At 50.8% G+C, this 25,762-nt stretch overlaps 9 protein-coding genes across 9 annotated transcripts; 7 read left to right on the top strand and 2 right to left on the bottom strand.

Moving 5' to 3' along the window:
- Positions 1 to 2,359, bottom strand: hcsA (homocitrate synthase). The gene is made up of 5 exons (XM_073776475.1): positions 2,088 to 2,359; positions 1,796 to 2,025; positions 1,650 to 1,730; positions 1,532 to 1,599; positions 1 to 1,479 (listed from the first exon to the last, which is right to left on the bottom strand). The coding sequence occupies exons 1-5, from the start codon at positions 2,137 to 2,139 to the stop codon at positions 525 to 527; spliced, it is 1,386 nt and encodes a 461-aa protein (XP_073633756.1). The 5' UTR covers positions 2,140 to 2,359; the 3' UTR covers positions 1 to 524.
- A 1,539-nt stretch (positions 2,360 to 3,898) lies between these two features.
- BDV14DRAFT_194582 (DUF4448 domain-containing protein) lies at positions 3,899 to 4,903 on the bottom strand (the record flags this gene model as incomplete). The annotated part of the gene is made up of 2 exons (XM_073771955.1): positions 3,899 to 4,722; positions 4,780 to 4,903. The coding sequence occupies 2 exons, from the start codon at positions 4,901 to 4,903 to the stop codon at positions 3,899 to 3,901; spliced, it is 948 nt and encodes a 315-aa protein (XP_073633755.1).
- Positions 4,904 to 5,712: 809 nt separating this feature from the next.
- BDV14DRAFT_161969 (uncharacterized protein) lies at positions 5,713 to 7,123 on the top strand. The gene is made up of 4 exons (XM_073766827.1): positions 5,713 to 5,807; positions 5,882 to 6,206; positions 6,286 to 6,680; positions 6,738 to 7,123. The coding sequence occupies exons 2-4, from the start codon at positions 5,886 to 5,888 to the stop codon at positions 6,781 to 6,783; spliced, it is 762 nt and encodes a 253-aa protein (XP_073633754.1). The 5' UTR covers positions 5,713 to 5,807; positions 5,882 to 5,885; the 3' UTR covers positions 6,784 to 7,123.
- An 88-nt stretch (positions 7,124 to 7,211) lies between these two features.
- BDV14DRAFT_161968 (uncharacterized protein) lies at positions 7,212 to 7,515 on the top strand. Its single transcript, XM_073766826.1, has one exon. It carries the CDS (start codon positions 7,308 to 7,310, stop codon positions 7,476 to 7,478), a length of 171 nt encoding a protein of 56 aa, XP_073633753.1. The 5' UTR covers positions 7,212 to 7,307; the 3' UTR covers positions 7,479 to 7,515.
- Positions 7,516 to 8,489, top strand: BDV14DRAFT_161967 (aminoacyl-tRNA hydrolase PTH2). Its single transcript, XM_073766825.1, has 2 exons — positions 7,516 to 7,935; positions 8,020 to 8,489. Exons 1-2 carry the CDS (start codon positions 7,629 to 7,631, stop codon positions 8,322 to 8,324), a joined length of 612 nt encoding a protein of 203 aa, XP_073633752.1. The 5' UTR covers positions 7,516 to 7,628; the 3' UTR covers positions 8,325 to 8,489.
- A 537-nt stretch (positions 8,490 to 9,026) lies between these two features.
- BDV14DRAFT_161964 (U4/U6-U5 snRNP complex subunit SNU66) lies at positions 9,027 to 11,494 on the top strand. Its single transcript, XM_073766824.1, has one exon. The coding sequence runs from the start codon at positions 9,125 to 9,127 to the stop codon at positions 11,126 to 11,128; it is 2,004 nt and encodes a 667-aa protein (XP_073633751.1). The 5' UTR covers positions 9,027 to 9,124; the 3' UTR covers positions 11,129 to 11,494.
- Positions 11,495 to 11,868: 374 nt separating this feature from the next.
- BDV14DRAFT_161963 (putative aspartate aminotransferase) lies at positions 11,869 to 13,887 on the top strand. Its single transcript, XM_073766823.1, has 6 exons — positions 11,869 to 12,160; positions 12,232 to 12,310; positions 12,430 to 13,070; positions 13,123 to 13,410; positions 13,460 to 13,519; positions 13,570 to 13,887. Exons 1-6 carry the CDS (start codon positions 12,041 to 12,043, stop codon positions 13,669 to 13,671), a joined length of 1,290 nt encoding a protein of 429 aa, XP_073633750.1. The 5' UTR covers positions 11,869 to 12,040; the 3' UTR covers positions 13,672 to 13,887.
- A 5,002-nt stretch (positions 13,888 to 18,889) lies between these two features.
- On the top strand, positions 18,890 to 21,687 carry BDV14DRAFT_2904 (uncharacterized protein). The gene has a single exon (XM_073776460.1). It carries the CDS (start codon positions 19,446 to 19,448, stop codon positions 21,564 to 21,566), a length of 2,121 nt encoding a protein of 706 aa, XP_073633749.1. The 5' UTR covers positions 18,890 to 19,445; the 3' UTR covers positions 21,567 to 21,687.
- A 1,140-nt stretch (positions 21,688 to 22,827) lies between these two features.
- Positions 22,828 to 25,184, top strand: BDV14DRAFT_2889 (RMD1 family protein). The gene is made up of 4 exons (XM_073776456.1): positions 22,828 to 22,967; positions 23,026 to 24,520; positions 24,578 to 24,763; positions 24,831 to 25,184. The coding sequence occupies exons 1-4, from the start codon at positions 22,917 to 22,919 to the stop codon at positions 25,046 to 25,048; spliced, it is 1,950 nt and encodes a 649-aa protein (XP_073633748.1). The 5' UTR covers positions 22,828 to 22,916; the 3' UTR covers positions 25,049 to 25,184.
- Positions 25,185 to 25,762: the final 578 nt, after the last annotated feature.

Raw genomic sequence — 25,762 nt, 5'->3', positions numbered from 1 at the left:
GACCTCGGCTCTAGGTTCCACCACATGCCCCGGCAGAATAGGAAAGCCCGTGACGTCTTAGGCAGCCTTCTGCGAGGCTGATATCTGTCGCAACGCCATTATCGCTCAACGTACTGTATATAGAGTCTTTCATATGCACTTTATACAGAATGTATCTTAAACTGGGTCTAATTGTCTCTGTACCTTTATTCTCATTTATACGACTTGAACACCGAGCCTGCTTATAAACAGGGTTCACGTAGGAACCAAAGCTCGCAGAACACCAACAACTCACACCCTTGCTTTTGGTTCAGGGACAAATAACACTTTTAGAATCCCAAAGATAACCTGAAAGAACCCAAACCACATAGATAACACCAAATCATGACAGACAACAAAAAAATCCACGTCTCACTTCGTAAAAGGAGTCGCTGGGGGAATATGATCAAAGCTCTAAAACAATCACACAGTGACTCTATTCCTATAGGAACAGATCATCAAAAAAATGCATTGGACGTTTCGAAAGTAGGAAACTGATTGTCCATTTAGTGGGCAACGCCGCTGGCAGCCAGCTCCTTCTCCTTGGCGAGGAACTGAGCGTGCTCATCAGCGGTCAGGTCCATGAGGGGCTTGTTCTCGCCGGAGCTCAAGTTGCGGTAGTAGGCACGGATAATGCTGTCGGCATCGTCAATGGCGATGGGCCGGATGTCAGCAAGAGCCTTGATCTTGGCTGTGCACTCCTTGTACTGGTCATCAGTCATGTGAACATTGAGCTGCTGAGCACGCGACTTGATGGCGTTCCAGCCGGTCAAACGAGAAGCGAAGTGGACGTAACGAGACATGCCGAAGTCAGCGGGGTTGATGATCTCGTAGGTGCTAGGGTTGTTAAGAATGGCCTTGGCGTGAATACCGGCCTTGTGGGTGAAAGCACAGAAGCCAGTGATGTAGTTGTTGAAGGGAATGTTGACCTCTACAGCCTCGGCGACAAGGTCTTCGACGTCCTTGAGCTTCTCTAGCTTGTACTTGTTCTTGACGTATTGGGGGTCGGCGACCATCATGCGGGCCATGAGACCACCGAGAGGGGTGATACCGTTGCGCTCACCAATACCTAGGACGGAGGTATCGATGTGAGTGGCACCGGCCTCGAGAGCGCAGTAGGCGTTGGCAATGGCGCAACCAGTGTCATTGTGGAAGTGAGTTTCGATGTCACAGCTGACAACACCGCGGAGCACACGGATGAGCTCGTAGACTTGGCGGGGAGAAGCGCAGCCAACGGTGTCGGCAATACCGACACGGTTAACACCGACTTGGTCGACGGCGGAGTAAATGGAGAGAAGGTCGACAAGGTCGGAACGGAAGGAGTCCTCGCTGGAGAATCGGATCTCAATGCCCTTGGACTTGACGAATTCGATGACTTCGATGGCGGTGTTCTTGATGTAGGTCATATCCTTGCCGTGAGAGTGCTCACGGAGGTACGAAGAAGTTCCAATGACGACATCGCTGTATATCTGTTAGAATTCAATCGAGGAATTGAGATTGCATGAGCTCTTACACTCCGTCGACACCGGTCTCGACAGCGACCCTGGCGTCATCCATGTGGCATCGGATGTGGGTAAGGATCTGTTGACTCATTAGACCCTGTATACAATACTCCTTTACCAGTAACATACCTTGGCCTTGAGACCAAGCTTGCAGATAGCCTCGCAGTCAAGTCTTGACTGCTCGGAAGCACAAGGAGAGGTGAGCTCAATCTAATAGGCGAGTGTCAGTGAACAGTCCTGCGGTCAAAACAGCGCTCAGCTCAGAAATGACTCACGTAGTCAACGCCAAAGTCGTCGAGGGCCTTGGCGATCTGGATCTTCTTCTCAGTGTCGAAGAAAGCGTTGGCGAACTGTTCACCCTCACGGAGAGTGGACTCGATGATCTTAAAGCGGGAAACATTGCTCAGGAAGTCGGTGACGCCAACGTTGTGACCGTAGGGGTTGCGGGACTGGCTCGGGTGAGGGTTCTGTCTAGTCTGAATGGCAGTGAAGCCGGAGTGGTCGCCTTGCAAGAAGTCAGCACTGAAATTCTGTCATATAGTATCGTAGACGATGGGATTGACTGACCATTGGCGCCATTGGTTTGCCCATTGGGCTCGTTGTCTGCACCGGGGCACATTGTGTAAATGATGGTGGGGTGAAGTCTGTAGATCAGAGGCGAGGAAGTATGAGAAGAAGTCTGGAGTATGCGGAAGGTTAGACTCGAGTGTGTTGGGAGTCGAGGAATGGAAACGGATGAAGTTACTGACAGTCAATCCAAGGGGCAATTCAGGTGTTTATATGCACAGTAGTAGAGGGAAAGAGTTAAGAGTCATAGCCTGGAGGGAGGAAAAGGTAGGTGAGTGGGGTTGGCGAAGCGGGCGATCTCCAATGACTGTAGCGGCAAAAAAGAAAAATTTGGCTGCGCCGAGCACGCTGCACGCCTTTGGAATTTTTCCATATTACGGGGAACCTGCGTTTCATTGGAAGGCTCATGACCTATGCTCCTTCTTATTGCTCGTCCTGAACAACTTCCCCGGTCTGTCCTCCATACTGTTGCAACTTGCAGCCAATGTGCGTTGGCATGTTGATTACAACCATAGCCAGTACTTGTATTCTCCCTCAACCCGTACCAGCTCACCGAGCCTTGACTCGATTCGAGTCCAAGAGCCTACTCCGCAATGAAGTCACGTGCGAATACATCATCGACAGCCGAGTTTGTAAAGGGCAGTCCATGGCCTGCAGCTTGCAAAGCCCACCTGAAAATTGCGGTTTTGTTTACCTGAATTGTGTTTCTGCCAGCTTGATAAACTAATGGCGTGAGACCTGGTATAGAGCACTTCGGCGGAAGGTATCTTGAAAACGGTTATTCTAAACTAGGATTGAGCAACTTGCCGGCCAAGGACTCTATAAAGCTAGGCTTTACCACTTGCTCGTTGCACCAAAACACAATAATCGCTTCTGATTCTTATTGACATCTATTTAATTGACATTGCTCAAAAGTACTTGAGACCATGGACGAAATGATGACTACGACTGCCCTGCTGAGCTTGAGCAGCGTTCGCGTTCTTCGAGGCCCGATATCGGCAGGGCGGTCGCAAGACGAATTCTGTTCATCGAATTACACATTCGATACGCTCCAGCCTCCATCAATGGCCAGAAAGCCCGCGATTGATAATCTGTCTTTGAAATAATTGTTCATTCATCGTTCCCTGGCTGGGTCTTCTGGGTCCTAGAACTGGAGGTTACCAACGTAAGTGGGCAGAGAGAAACTCAAGATCTCCCTCCCATACCTACGTGACTACGTCATTGACTCCTCCAAATGTTGGCCGTACTATACTGGACTTAGCAGTAGCAGCAGAGGCTAGTAACAATAATAGCCTTTCTCCCCGAGCTGGTTGGTTTGGTTGTTAACTTGATACCGTGACTTCATGTAGATCGTCCCAGGGCTCCGGCACCTATCCGGGGTTGTCGGAATCATGAGCCATGGCCGGAAGACGGTTGATAGAGTTCTGCTAGGCCATGATAGGTACATAAAGCCTGGGTCATAACTTATAACTGTGAACTTCAATTGATACTCTGTAGTCGGCACTGGATCCAATTTTGGGGTAAACATGCTGATCCTGGGCACATTGATGCAATTGACAGTCCTCGCATCAATGACTCACTCTTCTCCAACGAATGTACGACTGTCTTGCGTAAACAACTCGACGCTGAACATGTTTATGCAAATGATAATCCTCGCATCAATGACTCACCCAACCTCTCAAAGAATGTACAAACATTTGCGTGAAATCGGTCTCGACAAAAAGTAAACTTTGACAGCTACCCGCAGAGGGGCCGCTTTTCCCAGGTTCCCCCGGGGCAATGGTAGTACTGATGAACGACTATGTCGCTACTTACACAATCCAACTCTTCATTCTTGACACGTCACGTCTGAATGGAAAGCTGCTACCACGTTCAAGATCCTGATTGTACCTTTCTGCTCCTGTGCCTTCTAGCAAGCCGGCCTCGACGTCGTGCGTATGACTTTTGACCGCAGAGTCAGCAGAGTCATTGCTCTCTTTGCTGTCACTCTTCAGGCGTTGGGACCTAGACTTGCTCCCACCATGCCTCCTTCGAGCATTCCAGAACGCACTGCTTATTATTGTTTCTCGGGATTTTCGCATGGAGAAAACGAGAGTAACCACGACGACAATCACAACCGCGAGTGTAACAGGGAGGCCAATGCACAGTGCTAGCTTGTTGAATCGAGGTGGCGGTGATGGCTTGTAGTGCTCAACGGGTTTGGGGTGAAGTCTGATCGTAGGGCCTTCTCGCGCGCTTGCTCTTCGATCCAGGGTGGAATCAAGTTCAATTATGTAAAGAGTCAAAGTATTGTTTTGCTTGCCCTGGAGCCATTCTTTGCTCATGTGAAGCGGGATGTACCCATAGCTATTATCTGTCTTCTCGGATGTGAAGGCAGACGAACCTTCCAGCGAATCGAAATATCTGAGCTCAATCGTGATTGTTGCGTTCAGGGGATAGAAATCAGCATTCCATGTCACATAGTAGGTTGTGTCAACCTGGACATCCGCGCCGTCTTCTGGGAGACAGAACGGCACAAAGGGTCCTTCTAGGTCGGTGCAGACGGGGAAGTCACCGGCAGAGAACCTATTGAGCGGGTTTGCCGGAGTTGCAGTGGCATTGTGCTCAGAGCTGGAGACATTTGACAGGCTCGTACCTAAGGAAGACACATATCAGTGTTGCTCATGATAGCGCCGAGTTCCTTACTACAAACCAAAGTCAAAACTCGTTTCTCTTCTCACAATAGCGCTGGCAGCAAGGTCCGGTAGCCATGCGGTGATAGTGACCAGCGCAATCAAGCTCCAGAAAAGACTTTGGGGTTTCTGTCGGCTCTGCATAACTAATGTGACGAAGTGATATATCCAATAAGCAGGAAATCAATAGACCGTAACTTGACTGCTGCAAGGTAAGAGAATATCTCAGCATTAAAGATCACGCCGCCAAAAGTATTGTCTTCAAGAGATAGCTGCATGATCGCTGTGCTTTTCGCAGCTCATTTCGAGGTATGCCGTTCGAGGAAAGAGCAAGGTTAGGAAAGAGCAACCGCGTTCGAATACCGAGCATGCCTTCGAGCTCAGATTCATCTATAGCAGTCAAGTAATAAGCTTTCGAAGCTTGGAAATCTCTCAGTCAGGAGCATCTGGCAAATCGGGTTCTTTGTACAGTAGCCATGAGGTATGAACCAGCAAGCAGTCAGGCTTCACAGATATGGGTATACGAATGACATATCCAAGAAAATTCCCCGTAAGTATTGTCTGTTACTGTCAAGCTTCGTCCATAAACGGGGGTACTGAGAGCGCAAGCTTCGAGTGTACTGGTAGGTAAAAAAAAAAAGGAAATAAACAAGATGACATAATCCGAGAATGCAGGAGCTGTTTGAGAGTAATACGCGAAGTCGAGGACAAGAAACAACCTGTAAGCTGAGCACGTCTTTGCTTTTTTCCATCCCCAACCTTCGAAGATTCACGACTTTTTCGAGATCTACAGAAGTAAGACTAGGAGATCTATCCACAACATCTAGAGTGTCAAAGTGTCGGGTTCCCCGCCCCGGTGCTGCAAGTGCGAGTCGCGGATTGCCAAATCAGGTTTAGGCCAGCTGTCGCGCGTACTCTGTCTTCTTCGTCTCGACGTCTGATCATCTCCAGCTCCCTGTTGTCCCCCAAGCTGCCTGCTGCCTGTACTTTGGCCTTTTCAATCAATCCATCCTCCAAAGTGCGCCTGTCGCCCGAACAATAAGCCCAGGTTTGTGTTTCCATCGTCAATGTTCCCCAGTTTGTCGGTCTATACTTACCAAAGCGTGATTCTCCTATTGCCAGCACCATGCGCTTCGTCCCTCTTCTCGCCCTCCTCCCAGCGCTCGCTGTGGCTGAGGAGCAGGTCCCTCTCGCAGACCGTGTCCAGGGTTGGTTCAACAAAGCCAAGGCCTATCTGCCCACTGCGACCCCGGTGATTCCTGTCGCCGAAAAGATAGTCGAGGCCCCTAAGAAGGTTGTCCAAGAAAAGACCGTCACCCCTTTCAACGCAACCAACTGGCAGTCGATTCTTGAGCCGACCCAGGATGCTCAGGATTGGTTTGTTTTTGTTACTGGTGGAAACAAGACTTGCTTCGGTCGTTGCGACAAGGCCGAAAAGTCATTCAATGTCAGTACATCCAGATATGCCACGGCAAACGCAGAAAAGGTCTATTTATATTAAGTATATCCTAACTTTTCGCCCGCAGGAATCCGTTCTTCTTTTCGCCGCCGACCCGACTTCCCCCAACCTTGGTTACCTCGATTGTGAATCCAACCAGCTTCTTTGCTCAGCTTGGTCTGCTGGTGCTCCCTCCGTTTGGTACTTCGAGGTCCCCGCGGCTCAGATCGAAGAGCGCCCGTCTACTCCTCTTCACATCGTCTACGTGAACTCTACGACTGTCACCCCTGAGGCAATTTACAAGATTCACTCCGACAAGATCTTCGAGGACAAGCCCGCTTACGAAGGTGCCTTCCACCCGACTGACGGCTGGCTTGCTCAGTACGGCCTCCTTGTGCCTCTGGGCTACGTTATTTATGGCTTCGGAATTGTCCCCAGCTGGCTCTTCATGATCATCATCAGTATGGCTAGCCGAACAATGATGTAAGTCAATCGAGTGTGTTCGAATATTCATTATCCGCCCACTAATCTCCTCATTAGGAGCCGTCGAGTTGGCACAGGAGCTCCTGCCGGTCGTGCTGCTTAGGAGTCTTGCTAGGTGTAAGGTTTACTGTTTCTTCAATACCATGATTAAGGGATGTATATATTACAATCTAGCGGTACCTCCTGATCTGACGATTGGACCATGGAGCTTTTGGTTATTTTTACATTTCCAGCTCATGGTATTCTGTTGAATTTTTTTTTTTCTGAGATTGTGTTAGTAAAAAGTAACTACTGAGCATGTTTTGATTCACTGGAGGCTCCAGAAGTTATGCCTCTCTTGCATTTTGTCTGCTATGTAGTATGACTGGCCTCTGGAGGCTTGACGTCCTAATGCTCAAAATAAAGTACAGACCATGGCCTGCAAATTGAGTCATGCCACAGGCCCACTAGGATGAATACTGTATATGTAACCTTTTGGTAGGTGCTACTAATTAAAAAATAGTTCTCCTTGAGCATCATGAAACTCGACTGCTCAAGCTGATCGTAGTCAAATGTGTCTTTGTTGGCGTTGTATCTGGTTTTCATTGACCTGGCTGCCTTACCCATTGTCTTGGGATCAAGCTGATCATGTCTTGTAGAGAAGTGGCCCTCTTTGTGCTGATAACCATCGTCTTCGGCCAGTTCATCGAAGTCCATGTCACTTTGCCATTTATCTTTCCTTGTTGCTTTGTTGTGGTGTTGTGGGAAGGGACCTGCGTTACTGCCGCCTCTCAACGTCATCTATATACAGCGCGCTAGCCTAGCAGCCGCAAATCAACCAAAATTAAAATCCGCCTCGAAATATCTCTTTCCTCCGCACAACCACCTGCACCCACCAACTCCCTCCCCTCACTATCGACCGACCTATTTAACCACCCTACCTACATCCTCAATACAGAAAAGCACAAGATGGCCGACGCCACCCCCTCAACAACAACATACGTCGTCGCAACCGCCATCATTAGCGGCGTGACAGGCTACTTCCTGGGCCAAGGCGCATCGCTCGGCCTGTTTTCGGAGAAGAAAGAAGGATGGCCCAATAGCTACAATGTGAAGGTGCACACGCACTCGTCAGATGAAGAGGATGGGTCAGAGGAGGAAGAGGTAGAGAGCGACGAGGAGGAAGGCGATAGCAGCGAACTGAAGAACTTTGAAGGGAACAACGAGGAGATTAAGCTTGTGCTTGTTGTGAGGACGGATTTGGGGATGACGAAGGGTGAGACTTTTCTTACCGCTCCCTCTCTTTTTTCGTCTTCCGCTAGGATTCGCAATGACATGCTAATGATTTTCGAGGGTACAGGTAAAATCGCCGCTCAATGCTCCCACGCAACACTAGCCTGCTACAAATACCTCGTCGCGAACCCGTCGAGCTCCTCGATCTTGCGCCGCTGGGAATCACAAGGTCAAGCGAAGATCGCGCTGCAGATCAAGTCGGAGGAGGAACTGCAGCTGCTGCAGGCGCAAGCTATCAGCCTAGGGCTTTGCGCTCGGGTCATCCAGGATGCCGGACGCACCCAGATTGCAAGCGGAAGCAGGACGGTGCTGGGTGTTCTGGGACCGAAGAGCGTTATTGATACGGTGACGGGACATCTGAAGTTGCTGTGAGCCATTCCAGCAGTCTCTGTCGGACGGATGCCCCAGGGCAGGTGTATGGTGTTGGCCGGAACACACGATTGTAGATACCCTTGCTTTTCGTCGGTAGGATATGGCGTGTTTGAAAGAGCATGAGCATAAGATATGCAAACTCTGTACTACTATGGTAGAGCTTTCACTCGGACCTACAAACTACCTAAAAAATCTATATATCTCCTCAAGGAATGTCGGCTAGCCATGGTTTATCCCTAACCTCATCAGCCAACGGCCGGATCGGTAAAGGGAACAGGAATATGACGCCGTCGACAACGAGAACTCCAGCCGAGCTCACCAGAGGGAGCTCAAGACCGAAGTGAACGACCCGATGCCAACAATTAATCTAAGATCTGTCGACCGGAAAATATTGACACCAAACTTTTTCAAATTAATGAAAGGGAGTGCCTCCATTCAGTCGATCTGCCCAGCAATCAACCGATACGCAGAAGAGTTTCCCCTCCCACGACCAGGATCGCTGGACACAGATCTAGGTTGTTCTGTTCATGAAGAGGAAAAGAAAAAGAAGACAAAGCAGAAAATTTGCGCGTCGAATTTAAGCTCGGGCGGCGCTAGTGCTGGCCGCGCTAAACTCTACCGAGGAGGAATTGATCATGTGACCTGGCCTAGGCACAGCCGCTGGGCTCCAAGCCTCCAACTCAAGTCCTACTAGCATCGGAGGCGGGAGGCTTTGATCTTCTTTTCAAGTATATCGCTGCGTCGCCACCAACGTTATTGCTTTCGACCAAAACATCCAAATAGGTCTCTCAGTCGACAATATGGCGGACGCTATTTCCATCGAACAGAACAACAAGATCCGCGCCGCCCTGGGGTTAAAGCCTCTTCCAGTCCCCGGCGAAGGCCCATCGTTCAAAGAGTCAAACGACGACTCCCCCGACGAAGAACCAGCGAGCACAATCGAGACGCGAGAAGCAGCAGCCTCCGGAAATTGGCAGAAACTACAAGATGAAGCCGCGGCGAAGAAGAAGCGGGAGGAGCGAAATGCGGCGATTAAGAAGGCGCGCGACATCGCGCAACGAACTGCAAAGCTTGAAGGAGCGACGTTAGGAGAGAGTGCGGACGCTGACATAGACACAAAGGCTTGGTTACTGGGGACGAAAAAGAAGCAGAAGAAGATCGAACGGGAGCGGGCGCGCAAATTGCAGGAGGAACTGGAGGAGCGTGAACGAATGGCGGAATATACGGCTGCGGATCTTGCTGGTATCAAGGTCGGGCATGAGATTGGGGACTTTGGTGGAGGCGAGGACCACGTTCTTACATTGAAGGATACGACTATTGATGAGAATGAAGAAGACGGAGATGAGCTGGAGAATGTCGATTTGCGGGATAGGGAGAAGGCCGCAGAGAGGATAGAACTCAAGAAGCGAAAACCAGTTTACGATCCGACCGAAGAAAATACAGGCATTCTGGCTCAATACGACGAAGAAATCGACGGCAAAAAGCGCAAGCGATTCACCCTAGACGCAAAGGGATCTACTGCAGAGGAACAAGAAGTACGGCGGCAAGAGGTGTCCGAGAAGTTGAAAAAGAACGTCATCAGTCTCGATTTTGAAGCCGAAACTCCTGCTTCGGATTACATGGACCTGAGCGACATCAAGGTCAAGAAGCCTAAGAAAAAGAAGGCCAAAACTACGAAGAGGAGGGCTGCCCTCGGCGACGACGACGATATTCTCCCACCCTTAGAATCGGCTGATACGCCAAACGGTGCGTCAATGGACGTCGATACCGTCAACGGTGCGCCGGCTCCTGCATCTCGAAGAATCGTCGATGAGAATGTCTCATTTGTGGATGACGATGATTTACAAGCGTCATTGACCCGGCAAAGAAGGGCTGCGCTAAAGAAGCGACAAAAGGCCCGACCAGAGGATATTGCGCGACAACTTCGAGAGGAAGGATCACAGACTCCCATGGATGTCGAAACACCAGACGAAGAAGAGCCCGGCCTTGTCATTGACGAGACATCAGAGTTTGTCTCAAACCTACAGAAACCAATTTTTCTCGAGTCTCGTGAGCGCCAGAAGACCACACCCGGCGCCGACACCGAAGAACCGGAGGACGAGAAGCCCACAGTTGAAGGCGGCGATGTGGATATGGAACGGTCTTATAATGACATCGAAGACGAAGAAGACCTCAAAGAGCGTCTCAAGAGTGAAGAATCGCAAGCTGAGGGTCAACTTACTGGTACAGGCCTGGAAGAGGAAACTACGCTATCACAAGGTCTTGGTGCTACATTGGGTATGCTCAAGAAGCGTGGTCTAGTTAAGTCAACAGACGCAGCAGAGTCTAATGCCCTCCTTCGCGACCGCAATCTCTTCATTGCGGAGAAGAACCGCATGGAGACGGACGCCGAACGACGTGCTCGCCAACAGCGTGAGCGCGACAGAGCTTCAGGAAAATTGGACCGCATGAGCGCGCGCGAGAGAGAAGAATACGCGCGCTGGGAGAACAAGCAGCGCGATCAACAAGAAGCCCGGCATATGGCAGAAGTATTCAACAACGAGTACAAGCCCGATGTACAGCTCAAGTACATTGACGAGTTTGGTCGCTCGATGAACCAGAAGGAGGCCTTCAAGCACCTGAGTCACCAGTTCCACGGCAAGGGCAGCGGCAAGATGAAGACCGAGAAGCGATTGAAGAAGATTGAAGAGGAGAAGAAGCGCGAGGCTATGAGTGCCCTCGACAGCAGTCAACACACCGGTATGAACAATGCGGTTGGTGCTACTGCGCGGAAGAAGGGTCAAGCTGGAGTTCGTTTGGGCTAGATTTTAACCCGCTGCCCTATAATAGCATAGACTGTACAGCTTATACGATTATTATACCTTCCCAATCCACACCCATTGACTTTAGGGTAAGATCTGATAATGCAAAGCGTCTCGTCCGGGCGATCCCGGGTAAAGTGATGCAAATTGCTCCGGCATGAACTTGGAGATTTGGGGTAAAAGTGCGAAGAGAAGACATCCACGTTTCATCCTCATGAGCTTCCGTCTAGTATTTTCGTAAGTATTTAGAGAATGTCAAATATCAGAGATGCAAAAACAGAAGGCATAGCCAGTCAGTTTATTTAGCTCTATTTCAAATTGACATCTGCTCAGATCATTGCTGAGGTGCTTTGAGAGCTTTGCTTTTGGTCGGTTAAATCATCAATACCCCCGCACGAGGGGAAATTCCATTCGAAGAGCTCACCGACGCTTTATGGAGCAACCAGTCTTGTCCTCTTTGAACCATGTACGTAAGTGCACCGTGCTCAGGTCTTGACTTTGAGAGTCAGGCTGGAGAGAACGTGGAGATGCGGAGATACAGGAGGCTACATAGCATCATAGCAACATCCGACTCGCACAATAGAACAAACTAAAAATTGAATCAACTCTAAAACCAGCATTCTGAACAAATATTCAGTAAACATCGGCCGGTCTGCGCACCGGATGAGGGTCGGTCTTTTACCCGCGATCGGCCCATGAGGAGGAGAGCTCACATCATCACATGAGTCAACGCGCCGCAGCATCTCCGACCTCTGACCACACTAATCTGTGCCAGCTATTTATCGCTCCCTTTGCTGACCGATCGTCCCCTTCCCAATTTCTTTGTTTCTTTTGCTCTCTTATCTCTTGATCTCCTTTTCTACCCCGGATTTCCTCTTCTCCCATTCTTGTTTGATAGCCAATTCCCCATCCGCCATGCTTTCTACCCTCAGAATCGCCAGCCGCAAGGCTGCCGCCCGCGATGCTAGCGTGCGCTCCGTGATTGCTGGCGCCAGATATGCTTCCACTTGGGCCAACGTTCCCCAGGGTCCTCCTGTAAGCTTCAATTCCATCTCAATTCATCGAAATGATAAATTTTCTGACCTTGTGGTTCGATTGATCTCTAGGATGCTATCCTTGGTGTCACCGAGGCTTTCAAGGCCGACTCTTTCAACGAGAAGATCAACCTGGGTGTTGGAGCTTACCGTAAGGATCCCGACCTAGTTCTTTCGACGATTGCTCGCCAATCTATCAATTTTCATCACCTACTGCGCTTCTGGGCCCTCCACCGCAAACGTATAGCTAATAATGTCATTTTCCAACAGGTGACGACCAGGGTAAGCCCTTCGTTTTGCCCTCCGTTCGTGCCGCCGAGGACAAGGTTGTCGCATCGCGCTTCGACAAGGAATACGCCGGCATCACCGGTATCCCTGCCTTCACCAAGGCCGCTGCTCAGCTCGCCTACGGCGCCGACTCTGCCGTCCTGAAGGAGGACCGCCTCGTCATCACCCAGTCCATCTCCGGTACTGGTGCTCTCCGCATCGGTGGTGCTTTTCTCCAGCGCTTCTACCCTGGCGCGAAGAAGATCTACCTCCCCACGCCCAGCTGGGCCAACCACAACGCCGTCTTCAAGGACGCCGGTCTTGAGGTCGAGAAGTACCGCTACTACAACAAGGACACCATTGGTTTGGACTTTGAGGGTCTGATTGAGGACCTCAAGGCTGCTCCTGCCAACAGTATTATCCTGCTCCACGCCTGCGCTCACAACCCCACTGGTGTCGACCCTACCAAGGACCAGTGGCGCAAGATTAGCGATGTCGTCAAGGAGAAGGGCCACTTTGCTTTCTTCGACATGGCCTACCAGGGCTTCGCCAGCGGTAACGCTGACCAGGATGCTTTTGCTCCCCGTCACTTTGTTGAGCAGGGCCACAACATTGCTCTGTGCCAGTCTTTCGCCAAGAACATGGTATGATCAAAACCATTGATCCATGGAAGTCGCCCACTAACACAGTGCTTAGGGTCTCTATGGTGAGCGTGTCGGTGCTTTCTCGCTCGTCACCGAGTCCGCTGAGGAGAAGAAGCGCGTCGACTCTCAGATCAAGATTCTCGTCCGCCCCATGTACTCCAACCCTCCCGTTCACGGTGCCCGTGTCGCCTCTACCATCATGAACGACCCCGCTCTCAACCAGCAATGGCTCGGTGAGGTCAAGGGTATGGCCGACCGCATCATCGAGATGCGTGCCCTCCTCAAGAAGAACCTCGAGGACCTTGGCAGCAAGCACGACTGGTCTCACATCACCAGCCAGGTACGACCATTTACAGCCAAATTTGAAGAAGTACTGACAATAGTTATAGATCGGTATGTTCGCCTACACCGGTCTCAAGCCCGAGCAGATGGATGCTCTCGCCAAGGAGGTACGTACCATTCTCACACTACGTTGAATATATCGTACTAACATGAGTAGCACTCCGTCTATGCCACCAAGGACGGCCGTATCTCCGTCGCTGGTATCACCTCCGGCAACGTCAAGCGTCTCGCCGAGTCCATCTTCAAGGTTACCGGTTAAATAGATAAACGACTAAATGACGACGGTGGAAGTTGGAAATAGATGGGCTCGATTGGAAATAGCCTACTTCTATAGAAGGGGGTGTCTTTGTACTGATATCCGGATTTGTTCTATTAGCATTTAGGGGCACGTTTTAAAATTCACTTGGATGACTGTTATTGGATTGCATTATCCTAGGTATCTAAGAGAGCAGTGTAGATACCTAGTCAGAAGCCACTACGTATGACATAATGATTTGTATTTGTAGAAGCCATCGTCTTCTAACCATCTACGCACCCCGTCCAATTTCCAACCCAACGGCATAAGAGAAAGACTATCACCGATTATTGACACATTGTGCCCAAGCCCAAGAGGTCTAGCAATTGTATTCAGGCTCCTCAGAGAATAGTACTTCCATACCTAGTGCTATACATCCCTATCCACACCGATAGCTAGCTAGCTAGCTAGCTAGCCACAACCCGCCCCCTAAATATCGCTCCGCTGCGGCAGCCACCCGGCCCTCACAACAAGAAAGACGGTGTAGACGCAGACGTACTTTGCCTAGGCAACAGCTCCGCTGTGTCAGGGCGTATACTGTATACGGTGAAGGCGAGTGCTTAGTACTAGGTACTACGAAGACAACGAGCGCTGTCCTGACGTGGAATCCACGTACTGTATGGAGTATGGAGTACTGGGCGTGGGTACGTCAAGCTGGGCAGTGGGCAGTGGATAGGAGGCCATTTTCCAGAAAGATGCTAGAACGTTGCCTGGACCGAAATTATCTTGCATCTAGGTAGAGAGTATTTGAAGTGCGTACTGACACTGATACTCTGTACTCTGTATGCCTCGTAAATGGTAAGAGAGGCGCACAAGCAAGGCGATCATGAGGCGCAGGAAGACAGGAATAGATCGTGAGAGTTAGTGATCCACGCCCCAGCCCTGTTCTTGGCTTTTCGGACTTTGTACAGTAAAGAGAACTGACTCGAGGTTCTTATCTCGAACGATTGTGGCTTGGAATGTTGGGGGTTATTCTTTGTTTTCTTTTAGCTTCAAGTCGAACTGTTGAAGCCAACAGAGTTGAAACTAAACGAGGTCGAGACAGGGGTTCGTGGTTGAGTGTCAGGCACAGGCACCTCGACGACCAAGGCTGGAGCACGAGTACGACGGGAGGCACGTTTCGGAGACTGAAAGCGTAGTGCCACTGCCGGGTCATTGGCCGCGGTTGGTCTGTTTCACGGCATTTTCTTATTTGGTATTAGTAGGTAGAATTGACTGGAGATTGCTATAGCTTCTGTGCCTGTGGACATGTGCTTTGACTTTTCATTGCGCGGAGGGAGTTCCGTAACGTCGATCAGTGTTTCTTAATTTGCGGCACTTCGACTTCATCTTAAGTTCCATGTTTGGCCTAGTGATACGAGGTATGTAAGTACAGTATCATAATTCAACGACCACGACGTTACATTGAAACGGCGCCAATGATAACGCTGGGGGTTCTTGCAGGGTCTGTAAGGCAGTCAATGATGCGCTGTCAAGAGTATGGCTTCTTAGGCGGCTGTCACTGGGCTAGACTCCCTGCATCGGTGTCGAGAGCGCTGGATTGCTCATTGGAGCGATGGACATGGGGCTGAAAGAAATAAAGAAAGAAACCCGAAACCTGAGGGGCTGTCTTGTAAAGATGGTTAAATATTCTTCAACAGGAAGTAGAGAAGAATCACTGCTAAGAAGAGCCGGTAAATTACCTGGTGTGCAGTCGTACAGGGTGCCAGATCAGGGTAGAGGTTGACGTTGTAAGACATGCCCATGCAATAATGTCTTGGAATGGCGGACCTGCTCGGTGTTGAAGCTTCGCTGCTATTTCCAGTTGGTTGATAATTAACAACCCGGAGCAAGTTACTTCGCTGTCCTTGTGGCAATCTTTGCGCCTAATGTGACAGCGATAGAGAGCGTCTAGAAATCAATAAAGTGGCTGTATGGATTGGATCTCAATCGCCTGGTCGCACGTGAACTCTCCTCGATGAGGCCTAAGTGACCACCAGGCTTCGATCACCGGCTGTGGAATGTGAGGCCCTTGCAACTTGACCCAGATCTTCCACCTGCATCAGCGGAGGGCCTAATGCAGTGTTGTCGTCGGGTTCCTTTCCTACATCCATCGTCTTTCCAGGTCCAACCAGCCAGCCACTGGTGGGAAGGCACGCTACCCGGGCGACAGGCTCACCAAACCCAGGCTCAGCGCAAGGTCTGCGCATGAAATGCATTGTTGCGCGCATTCCTCGGGCGCACCATTGGAGTTTGAAAGTGTAATCTCACCAGGGTTTCCAGGTCCTTGTCGGATCGGGCCTTTGCCTTGCTTTGCGCGGCTTAACGCGGAGTCTGGAACAGGAAACGGCATTACTATAAAGCACACGCGTATGTGATATGTATCAGAAGCGTTAAAGCATCTGAGCAAAGATCGTCGAATCAAGATGTCTTGTCAAATCCATCGTGGACATCGCAGCCATCCCTTCATAACTGACTGACCGAAATGGATCGCAGGGAGGTCCAACCAACCTCAGGGCCCGCCTCGGACTCTGGTCCTCCCAGTCATCCGGGAACCAATTATTTCCTGCGCGAACTTTCTTCTTACCGTGCCTGCGGCGTTGCCTGCGAGACTTTGCTTTTTCTTCGCGGGCGATATCTCGTAAGAAATTGGGGCCCTCCACTGGCCCTCCGCTTGCGCTGTTGGAAGGACCGGGCACACCCGTGTCGTTCGACTTTAGCGCGCGAGCCGTAACACTCTCTAAATCGTTACATGTCGGTTCTTGTGCAGCAAGCGGACTCTCCCAACCAATCGATATTCATGGGTTCCTGTGGAGATATCGGTTCAACCACCAGATTTCACCAGGACATAACTAGCTAGGATTGTCTCGGGTGCTGGCCAGTGGCTGGGGTTGGGGAATCTACTGGACTGGAGTCTCTGGAGATCTTGGTCCTGAAGATCTTCGCCCTGAGGGGTGTCAAAGGTTCATACTTCCATTTCTTCGACGCGGACGTCGGACGGCCGAATCCATTAGGGAGCTAGGACAGTCAGACTCGGTCGGTGGCAAAACAGCAGGGAGTCATGGTGGGTTCTGCTAAATGGTTGGGTTGTGCTATGTCGCTCGTACTTAATTAGCCCGACTCAGCAACGCTGGGCGATATTTCCACGGTGACACAGGCTCGTCGAGTGTGCTTTGCCCTTGATCTGATGTCACGCTGTAGCTGCACAAGAAGTCAAGTATGGCCAGCCCATACCCGACGTACAGAGTGCAAAAAAGTTCCGTGCAGCGAACGAGCGACTAGGATTGAGCAAAGCATGGTTCTGCGGGTGATCTACCACCCATGGACGATCCAAGGCGATTGTTGTACTCTGTATTTCGGTATTGTAAGAGGACCATCTGCTCAGAAGCATGGTTGTAAGCGGCCATAGCCCATATGCACGTAATGACTCTTGGTATCTTTTAGAGAGAGAATGGATGCTTTCGAGTCCAACTCAGAGCTTTCGGTCACTTGGGCTGCTAAGGGTTTCCTGGAGACCGGAGTATAGCCTGCACGTTTCGTGATGGTCAGGTTCCAAAAGGCTGGCTCGATATCTCGCATAGGCGGGCTCTTTTCTGGCGCTTCTCTTCCAAGTTCCAACCCCTCAATTGGCGTTCTTTCTCCAACAGGCCCGATCGGAACAAGATGATGCAGGAATCCAAGTTGACTTCCCCCCATCCCGCGGGAGTAGCCCAAGACACCTGACCGAGGACTCCACTTGAAGAGGCAGCAGCAACGTAAGGTTCGGGCTCTCACTGCGCTGTCAAGCCTCTCTTCTTCCTGTTTAGAAGCTGAGGATAGAGCGCTCTTACCACGTAAAACAGAATAGTCAATCCACTGCGCTCTATACTTAGTACACACTATACAGTTCTTCCAGAGTATCCATAGGTGGCTGAGCAGACCATAGCTTCCAAATTAGTTATGGCCGATTGGTCGTTGAGATCGACAGCAGACTGCAGAGGCGGCTTTGACCGTTCGGACTGCCAGCTCCCAAACACCACGGCTTTTGTTCGAAACCCCACGCACATCAACTTCCACCACATGCCGCGGCTGCTCGTCTCATACAACAGCAATATGGTTTAGAGCCAGGTCTCGTGCTTGTACAGAACACAGCAGCAAACTCTCAATGCGCATAGACCATCATTTGGAGAGGCACAAAAGAGGTTCCAGCTCCCTAGTTCCTCGGGACGTTGCTTCGGAATCGCATCCCGTACAGGTACAACAGCATCCGAGGTGGCTGCCAAGTCCTTCAGGCACGAACTCTCATATTTTACTGCGAGCTTCCCCTCATTACGATCTTGATTAACTTCGACGCCTGTAAAATTTCCTCCAGAGACGGACTCTGAGCAACTGATATATCCTTTACTATAAAATCGACTGAGCACTCAGCACTGGGACATTGAAGACCTGTAACCGAACCTCTGGACCTCTGGTGGTTCACTCTACTAGTTTCCGGGAGAGTGGGGGGACCGCAGTGGCTAGAGAGGTCCTGCTTTGTTACAATTGTTACGCTGTTACAGGGGCTGATGGGGCCTGGCCGAGGGACCAGCTGACTGACAGATCACGCTCCGATCTTGATACTTTCAAAGCCATTCGGACCAAAGAACTCTTGAAACTCGATACAAACAACAATAATCCTGGAGCAGAGTAGACTAGATGGAAGAAGGCCCGTCTCCTATTCATGGTTCCTCCTTGCTAATAATGATGTAGATGTTTCAGGGTCATTGACTGCCCTGTTTAGCTGCGGGTCAGGTATGACTGACATGCGGATTTCTAAGACTCTTCAGGAATAATCACTCTGGCTGTCTTCAAGGTTGCCCTACACAACTAGTGCTACCTCAGCAAATGACTCCATCCACCGCGCCGTTCCCCGTACTAGTGGCCGTGCTATCACCTCTCCCTTCCTATTATTCTTCGTCGCTTCTGTATATTCCGTCCGAACAGCGAGTCATGTCCTTCTGGCCAGTGCTAGAAAGATAGGTAGAAAGACTGCAGCCAGACAAAAGCTGGTATCCAATGGGCAAACAATCCTGCTTTGAGATAAAACGAGTTGAATGCAAGAGGCGGCAGGCTTTCGGGGCCTGCAAGTTCGCGAAAGCGGTAAATAAAGAGCAAGATTAATTAATTAATCAAGCAGATGAATAATGCTTCGAAAGACATCATTGGTAATACTGGTCGGAGTTTCGATACTCAGCTAATTATCCTGATTATTATTAGTAGTATTTGATTATTACCTACCAGAGCCAGCTGGTGGAAAAATAGAACGGACCCCGAACAACAACAATACGGCCCAGAATACCGCTGCTCCACGCCGTGTCTGGTCACTGGTCGCCCTCACGCTCCGCCTTACGCTTCCCAAGCCTGCTTCCTCTTCGGCATCATCTCATCTCATCTCGCCCTCTTTCTCCCGATTCCCTCTCCTCCTCTTACATTGCTCCTCGCCTTTTTGCCCGGCTTCAGAACCCTTTCTGCCATGGGTTTTGCTGCCTCCCAACCCTCGTTCGCCCTGCCATAGCAACCTTCTCTTAATCCTCATACTCGGCCGTTGCTTGATTCATGGCGTTCTCTTGTCTTGAATCTCCCTCCCGTCTATTCGGCCGATGACCTGCAGCCTGCACGCTGCTTCCCTTTTCTACACTGGATTTGAAATCCAAAATCGCCGACTTCAACTCCCGTTTATCTGCCGATCCTCCTCATCTTATATACACTGTCGTTAATACTTGGATTGCCCATTGCCGGGCATGATGTCGACCCTACGAGTTCCCGAGTCCGGGTTGTCTCTACACAGAGACAACCTCGGGGACGATGCTACAGCTAAAACCACTCAGATTATGCGTCTGAACCTCGCCCAAAGCACCCTCGACGAGCTAATTGAGAGCCTCCGTGCCGATCAACCAGCTCGAATCCGCCTCGGAAAGCACCAGACCCTATACTACGGCTCCAACAAGTCACAGTCTTTTCATTCCTCCTCCGAGTCCCAACGATCCGAGATCTACTCGAACAGTTCCACCGACGATGGATCGCTATATTTCACTGGTGTCTTGAGTCACAGCTTGGAGGTCCAGAAAGCCCAGGAGGCAACCGCGGCCACAGACCAGGCGTTGGCCAACCTCGAGCAGAGCTTAAGTGCCTTTGAGAAAGGGAAGGAGTCCAAGAAAACACACATGATCAATGATATTGCGGAAGTGAGGGCTCTCAAAGCGGGTGACAGCCGGTCAAGCACTGGAAGGCAGGCGGCTCTCCTCGCTCGCATGCCTTCGAGTAAGGTGGAGCTTGAGAAAGACCGTTTACTGAAGAGTAAATCAAACTCCAATCGTTCGGTTTCCTCGAGTCCTGCCCTAGGCGTTGCTCGCTCACCGGTTCCTCTCACTCCTCTCACTCCCACCTCAGCGCCACTCTCTCAAAACAAGGACCGCCTCCGCCTCGAAGCTCTCAAAATTCCCTTCATTCACCTCCTAGCCATCCGCGCCGTCTCAACCAAGTTCCTCGCCCGACAAACCCGTTCCTCCATTGAAGACTGCACAGCATTGGCTCGGAAATACGGTGTCGAGAACCGAATCAACCCCGAGAAATTCGATCTCCGAGATAAGGTCTTCAGGGAGCTGGACGTGTGGAAGTTTCCTTACCCGTCTCAGGAAGACAGGCAGGAAGCGATTGAGAATGCCATCTCGGCCTTTGATCGAATGAGGATCTCACGCTCGGACAAGCTCTGGCAAAGTTTACTCCCCAAGGAAGAGCGTGGAAAGGGCAAGTGTCTGTCGCGGCTGAACTTGCGGACAGGTCCGGTTCAAAAGGCCGCGACCCCCCGTATCCAAGTCTCTGAAGATGCCGGCAAAGAGGGGTACACAACGAGCCAGGAAACCGACAAATCTGCTGGCAGTGTCAAGCCTGGTGAATCCAACGCCACGCCCAAGTCCGGTATGAACACTCAGAAGAAGAAGCCGGCTGTAAAGCCCAAGACTGCGGCCAACAGCACTTTGACTGGTCGTGTGACCAAAAAGGCGGATAAGAAGCCACCATCGAAATTGGAAAGCAAGTTCAAGTCGGCGGAATATGTACACGATTCAGACGACGACGATACAGACTTACCAGAGGCATCGTCATCGGAAAAGTCTCAACCGCAGCGCACGCCGCCTAAAGCCAAATCGACACCAAAACCCCTTGACACACGAGCTTCCAAAGAGCCCTCGCAAGTCCCGACACCCAAAGTCGACCAGCCTGAAGCTCCGCCGCGCAAGCCAGAACCTGCCACCAGCAAACCCGCTGCCGCCAAAAGACCGCCGTCATCTCTTCCCGCTAGCCAACAGCCTACTCGCAAAGCATCACCCCTCGCGTCTTCTCCCGCTAAGACCTCTGCCCCACAAGGTCACAGCAGGTCGTCCAGTCAGAACAATTCGTCTAGCTCGTCCTCTTCATCGCCCTTGATATCACAGAGACTGCATATTAGATCGGAACGACCTGCCGCGAAGCAGCCAGCCAAGCCAAACGGAGTGACGAGACCGCCCGAGACGACAAATTCCCTGAAACGCAAAGCAGAATTAGAACGACCGCCAATTCAGAACGCTGGACGCTTGCACGATCTGGATCACAAACGACGCCGGGCTGTGAGCACTTCGAGCGGTAGCACTGGAAGTTCATCGCCACCTTTGAGCCGCGAGCTCCTCATGCAACGGCTGCGGGAAAAGTCACAGCAGTTCAAAAAGTTCTACGCCAAGTACCGTTCATTGCACGATGCCCTGGCGGGCCAGGCAAACCCACCACGAGCAGAACTCGAAAAGCTCCAGAAGCAGCATTCCCGACTCCAGCTCATGAAGAAGGAGATCTGGGATGAAGATCGGCGACTTCGAAACGGACTTGAATGATTCGATAGCATGGATTTTGGATATATCATACATCATTCCCCTGAAACTCAGCAGATTTGGTTATTACAGCACAGTTTTCTGTTTGTTTTCTGTATTGCATTTACAGCGTGAAGCATCGTTTTCTCATTTTCCGGGTGTCTCAACTTGACACCGAACTGCATCGTCACTTGCATATTATTCCAGACATTCCGTCTTTATACCTAGCAGAACACGGATAGGGATAACACCTCGTTATAGACTTTTATTTTTTGATATAGGCAAGGAGATTGGGCTTTTTATCTGCAAGGAGTTCGAGCCCAAAAATCAAATAGAGTTTATAGACAACACACAAAGCTATTACTTCCTGAACTTATCGTTTGCCTGAAATTAATTTTCCTGACAAATGTAGTCTATCTACCCGATCTATGGTAGTAAAATATCCCGCACTCCAATCACTTCCGGCTTACCCCTCTGTGGCGCAAATTTGAGGACGTCCAACCACCCATGGATGAGGATTCCTGAGACCTGAAGACACGGTCCCCACAGTGTCGTCCGAGTCTCCGACGGGAGGAATCAGGAATCGACTGCTCAATTGACCAAAACGCTCGGAATATTTCTGATTATTAGAATAGCCAGCCCATGGGTAATTCTATACCCCTGTCTCGAATCCTCAGAAGCCCAGCAATCATTTCGGCTCCTTCATTAACTGCCGCTCGCTATACCGATGATCCGACGGTACAGGCCTACAAGGTGAGGGTAAATTACCCCAGAGTCAGACCCATTCTTTACATCCTTACTTTGGGCGACGGCCGTGGGCAGTTATTGGAACTCCGGATCGCAGTGCCATTGTAGACGGCCCTACCAATCAACTAAGCCACTTGTGGCCTTGTTCCCCACTCACACGTGGCTGGCCGCTGGCCCCAGCACCGACGGCCAACCTGTTTCAGTACCTGTACGCCTGTGTAATGCGCAGTCTGGGCTTACTTAACCTGCGTTCTGTATCGGCCGTACGAGGCTGTACCAGATTACATATGAGGCAGCGAAATAATGCGGCAGAACTCGCACAACCACGTCATTGATTGTTAATCTCCCTGTTAGTGGTAGGCGGTGAGAGAGAGGGACAGGAAGCTTCTGAGATTGGAGATCGATAATGTCATCTTGCAGCTTCTTTGTTGGTGTGGGCGGTATAGCATGTTATCGTTGAATTGAAGGGAATCGTGTCATTGGATAGTTTTTGACGGGATCGAGGATCCAGGAAAGTCGTGCTGGTCGCGATTGAAGGAGGATTGAGATATCGATACCTACATTACTGAGTCCTACTATCGTTCGTTGTGACCGACCGACCGACCGACCGACTACCCGACTCCAATTATGTCTTCACAAAGAGGCCGGGGTCCAAACCAGCGGAGTCCCCATGTCCTGGTAAGTTACTCCATCCTACGCAAAAGTTTATCCGCACATTCAACTCATCAATTGGCAGGTAACTGACTCCCGAGACCAACACGCCGGAACCCAACCGCGCCGCCGCCGCTCCCCAGCAACCCGCTTCATAACAGTCGACAATGTCCTCCAATACGCCTCTGATATCCCCTCGATGCAGCAGCGGAATCCACCCGATGCTACGCGCCTTCGACCCCGCTCCCGTCTTGCCTCTGCCGCCGGCGGCCTGATCGGCGCTGGCGCTGGCGGCGCGGGTCGAAGTACAGCTGGCGGCGCGGGTGCGTCTAGCTCAGCGGCAGTGAATAGACGGTTAGCGGCGCAGCCCCATCTCCCGCCGCGAACTACAAAGGTTAGTGAGAAGCTTGTGCTGTTACCTGAGGATGAGGTACCACAGCCCGAGGAGGAAGACGAGGGCGATGAGGAGGGTGACGATCAGGATTTCGGCGAGGAGACGGTGGATGAAGAGACGGTTCAGCGACTTGCGAGGGAAAAGGGGATGGATCCTGATTCTGTGAGACATACGCTGCTGGCGCAGAAGAAGAGATTGCGCGGTGACTTCGGGGTTGATAATGACCTTGCACCACTTTTGGCGGAGGAGGATCGCTTGCGCAGGAGGTTTATTGGGCCTGAGAGGGCGAAGAGTTATGCGGAGCGATTGCCCAAGGCCCGTCGTGCGGAGAAGCTGGCCCGGTGTACGGCTTATTGCACGGCGCAGGCTTATAAGATGACGTCTATTTCTTCGTTTGTCAAGGATAGGCATGGGGGAAGGACAAAGCTTTACGATGATTGTCTTTATACGGCTTATCATCTACCATTATTGCCCGGGCATGAAGGGTACAGGGTACGGAGCAGTCCGGTGGTCAAGAAACCTGGTGGAAAGTCCTTATTAGATGAGGAGATTGAGCGGAATGAGCTGCGCGATCACGATGAGGACTACATAGAGTCGGAAGAACATTCTATCTTCGACGAAGGCCACTCAAATATGGACCACGAAACACGAGAACGAAACGGCAGCCATCCGAACTCTGGTGCCAACAACACATCAGGCAACCACTCGCGACAAACGCCAACCCGTCTTCCCTACGATGTCGCGGAGATGTTCGTCTTCAGCTACGGCGTCGTCGTCTTCTGGAACTTCACCGCAAAGCAAGAAAAGGATATTCTCGCAGATCTCGCCTTCGCAACCTCCTCTGCAACAGGAACCCCCATAACCCTCGCAACACTCCCCCTCCTTGAAGAGGACTTTGAGACGGAAGAATTCCATTTTGAATACTCGACTGAGATCTCACGCCCTCGCGTCTACAACGATATGATTACCCTCCGCAGCGGCGACCACATGATCAAGCTCTCTATTAGCCACGGCATAGCCCAAAGTACGAAATTGTGTTTCTTCGAAGAAGTCATGGCTCGCCAGATGGCCGAGGCAAAGGACGTCCCGCGCCGTCTGGCAATGACGGGTAAATTAGGTCTGAAACGAGAGGAGGTCTTCCGTATCCTAGGAAAGCTGTTCAAGAGTCGTGTTGAGGTTAACCTTTGTAAGTTCTCTGCAAACCCATCCCATAACCCGCGCAGTCGAGCTAACAGACATACAGCATCAAACGTCCTCGACGTCCCCAACTTCTTCTGGGAAAGCGAACCAACGTTATACCCACTCTACATCGCTGTCCGCGAGTACCTCGAAATCAAACCGCGCATTCAAGTCTTGAACGAGCGGTGCCGCGTCTTCCTTGACCTAGCTGAGATACTGTCTGACGGTATTGCCGATAGCAAAACTTCTCGTGCGTTTCCTCATCCCACCCCCTTTAACACTCATAGGAACTTCACTAACAAAAATGAACTGAACAGACCAAACATGGATCATAATCGTCCTAATCATAATCTCCATCCTAGTCACAACCTCCGAAGTCTTCCTCCGCTTCGGCCTCCTCTCCGCAGGAAAGGGTACATCAGCCGCTGAATTCGGCGCTGGACTCGTTGGGCGTGCTTTGAGGGGGTCGTCGCAAACTTGTTCCTGTCCCGATGTTTTAGGTTCGGCATCGAATTTCTCGGGTGTCTATCAATAGATCACTTTTTTCCATCGGTGATTTACCTGGGGCATACCATCGGACTCGGACATTGGCTTAGAAGTGGACTGATCTGGTTTGTTCCAGAGTGGTCATTGTCATGGTCATGGAGTTCTTGCATCATATTCCCGTCGTTATTCTAGCTTGCGGATGGCGTGGCGTTTTGAATAAATACTGTCGTTGCGGTTGTTCATCGCTAGGTTGGTATGTTTGTTGACTGTACAGTACATCTGATTCCACCACTACACTGTACAGTATAGGAGTACTATAGCTAGGCAGTCCATCTTAACACCTGATTCCTCATTATCAAACAAAACATGAGTAAACTCTCAGCCCATAACTGATTCTTCCAAAAATGGAAGGCGCGGCCATCGACCCTTAAAAGGAAGGTACGGCTGACCGCAATGTTAGGAGGGAAGGCGCGACCCCCAACTGAAATCCACATACAAGGCAGGAACGGACCTTGTTTGGGAAGGAGCGATCCTCGACCTCTTTACAAGGAAGGAGCGACCCTTTTCATTTCCTTCTTTGAACAGTTGCTAGGGGTGGGGGCGACGAAGTGTCCTTAATGGAGGTCAGCTGCAGCTACTAAGACTATCAGCGAGCAACCTCAATGATTTCAGAAGAGCCAGGCGCTAGTATAACGCAGGAATAGGATGGACCACAGGTGTGAAGGAGTGGATGCAAGTCAAGAGTATGGTATCATATTAAGCA

Source organism: Aspergillus stella-maris, assembly GCF_047715825.1.
Source record: "Aspergillus stella-maris strain CBS 113639 unplaced genomic scaffold BDV14scaffold_1, whole genome shotgun sequence".
NCBI lineage: Eukaryota > Fungi > Ascomycota > Eurotiomycetes > Eurotiales > Aspergillaceae > Aspergillus > Aspergillus stella-maris.
The sequence above is the reverse complement of the archived record's forward strand: the minus strand, read 5'-3'. Positions and strand labels throughout refer to the sequence as shown.

Bases quoted from the DNA above. Each gene is read 5' to 3' on its own strand.
- hcsA (XM_073776475.1), bottom strand. From the start codon at position 2,139: ATGTGCCCCGGTGCAGACAACGAGCCCAATGGGCAAACCAATGGCGCC. The intron at 2,026-2,087 runs GTCAGTCAATCC...ACTTCTTGCAAG, and splicing joins GCAAACCAATGGCGCCAATG to GCGACCACTCCGGCTTCACT. The intron at 1,731-1,795 runs GTGAGTCATTTC...CTCGCCTATTAG, and splicing joins ACGACTTTGGCGTTGACTAC to ATTGAGCTCACCTCTCCTTG.
- BDV14DRAFT_161969 (XM_073766827.1), top strand. From the start codon at position 5,886: ATGCGCTTCGTCCCTCTTCTCGCCCTCCTCCCAGCGCTCGCTGTGGCT. The intron at 6,207-6,285 runs GTCAGTACATCC...TTTCGCCCGCAG, and splicing joins AGGCCGAAAAGTCATTCAAT to GAATCCGTTCTTCTTTTCGC. The intron at 6,681-6,737 runs GTAAGTCAATCG...TCTCCTCATTAG, and splicing joins ATGGCTAGCCGAACAATGAT to GAGCCGTCGAGTTGGCACAG.
- BDV14DRAFT_161968 (XM_073766826.1), top strand. From the start codon at position 7,308: ATGTCTTGTAGAGAAGTGGCCCTCTTTGTGCTGATAACCATCGTCTTC.
- BDV14DRAFT_161967 (XM_073766825.1), top strand. From the start codon at position 7,629: ATGGCCGACGCCACCCCCTCAACAACAACATACGTCGTCGCAACCGCC. The intron at 7,936-8,019 runs GTGAGACTTTTC...TCGAGGGTACAG, and splicing joins GGATTTGGGGATGACGAAGG to GTAAAATCGCCGCTCAATGC.
- BDV14DRAFT_161964 (XM_073766824.1), top strand. From the start codon at position 9,125: ATGGCGGACGCTATTTCCATCGAACAGAACAACAAGATCCGCGCCGCC.
- BDV14DRAFT_161963 (XM_073766823.1), top strand. From the start codon at position 12,041: ATGCTTTCTACCCTCAGAATCGCCAGCCGCAAGGCTGCCGCCCGCGAT. The intron at 12,161-12,231 runs GTAAGCTTCAAT...ATTGATCTCTAG, and splicing joins ACGTTCCCCAGGGTCCTCCT to GATGCTATCCTTGGTGTCAC. The intron at 13,520-13,569 runs GTACGTACCATT...TAACATGAGTAG, and splicing joins TGGATGCTCTCGCCAAGGAG to CACTCCGTCTATGCCACCAA.
- BDV14DRAFT_2904 (XM_073776460.1), top strand. From the start codon at position 19,446: ATGATGTCGACCCTACGAGTTCCCGAGTCCGGGTTGTCTCTACACAGA.
- BDV14DRAFT_2889 (XM_073776456.1), top strand. From the start codon at position 22,917: ATGTCTTCACAAAGAGGCCGGGGTCCAAACCAGCGGAGTCCCCATGTC. The intron at 22,968-23,025 runs GTAAGTTACTCC...ATCAATTGGCAG, and splicing joins AGCGGAGTCCCCATGTCCTG to GTAACTGACTCCCGAGACCA. The intron at 24,764-24,830 runs GTGCGTTTCCTC...TGAACTGAACAG, and splicing joins TGCCGATAGCAAAACTTCTC to ACCAAACATGGATCATAATC.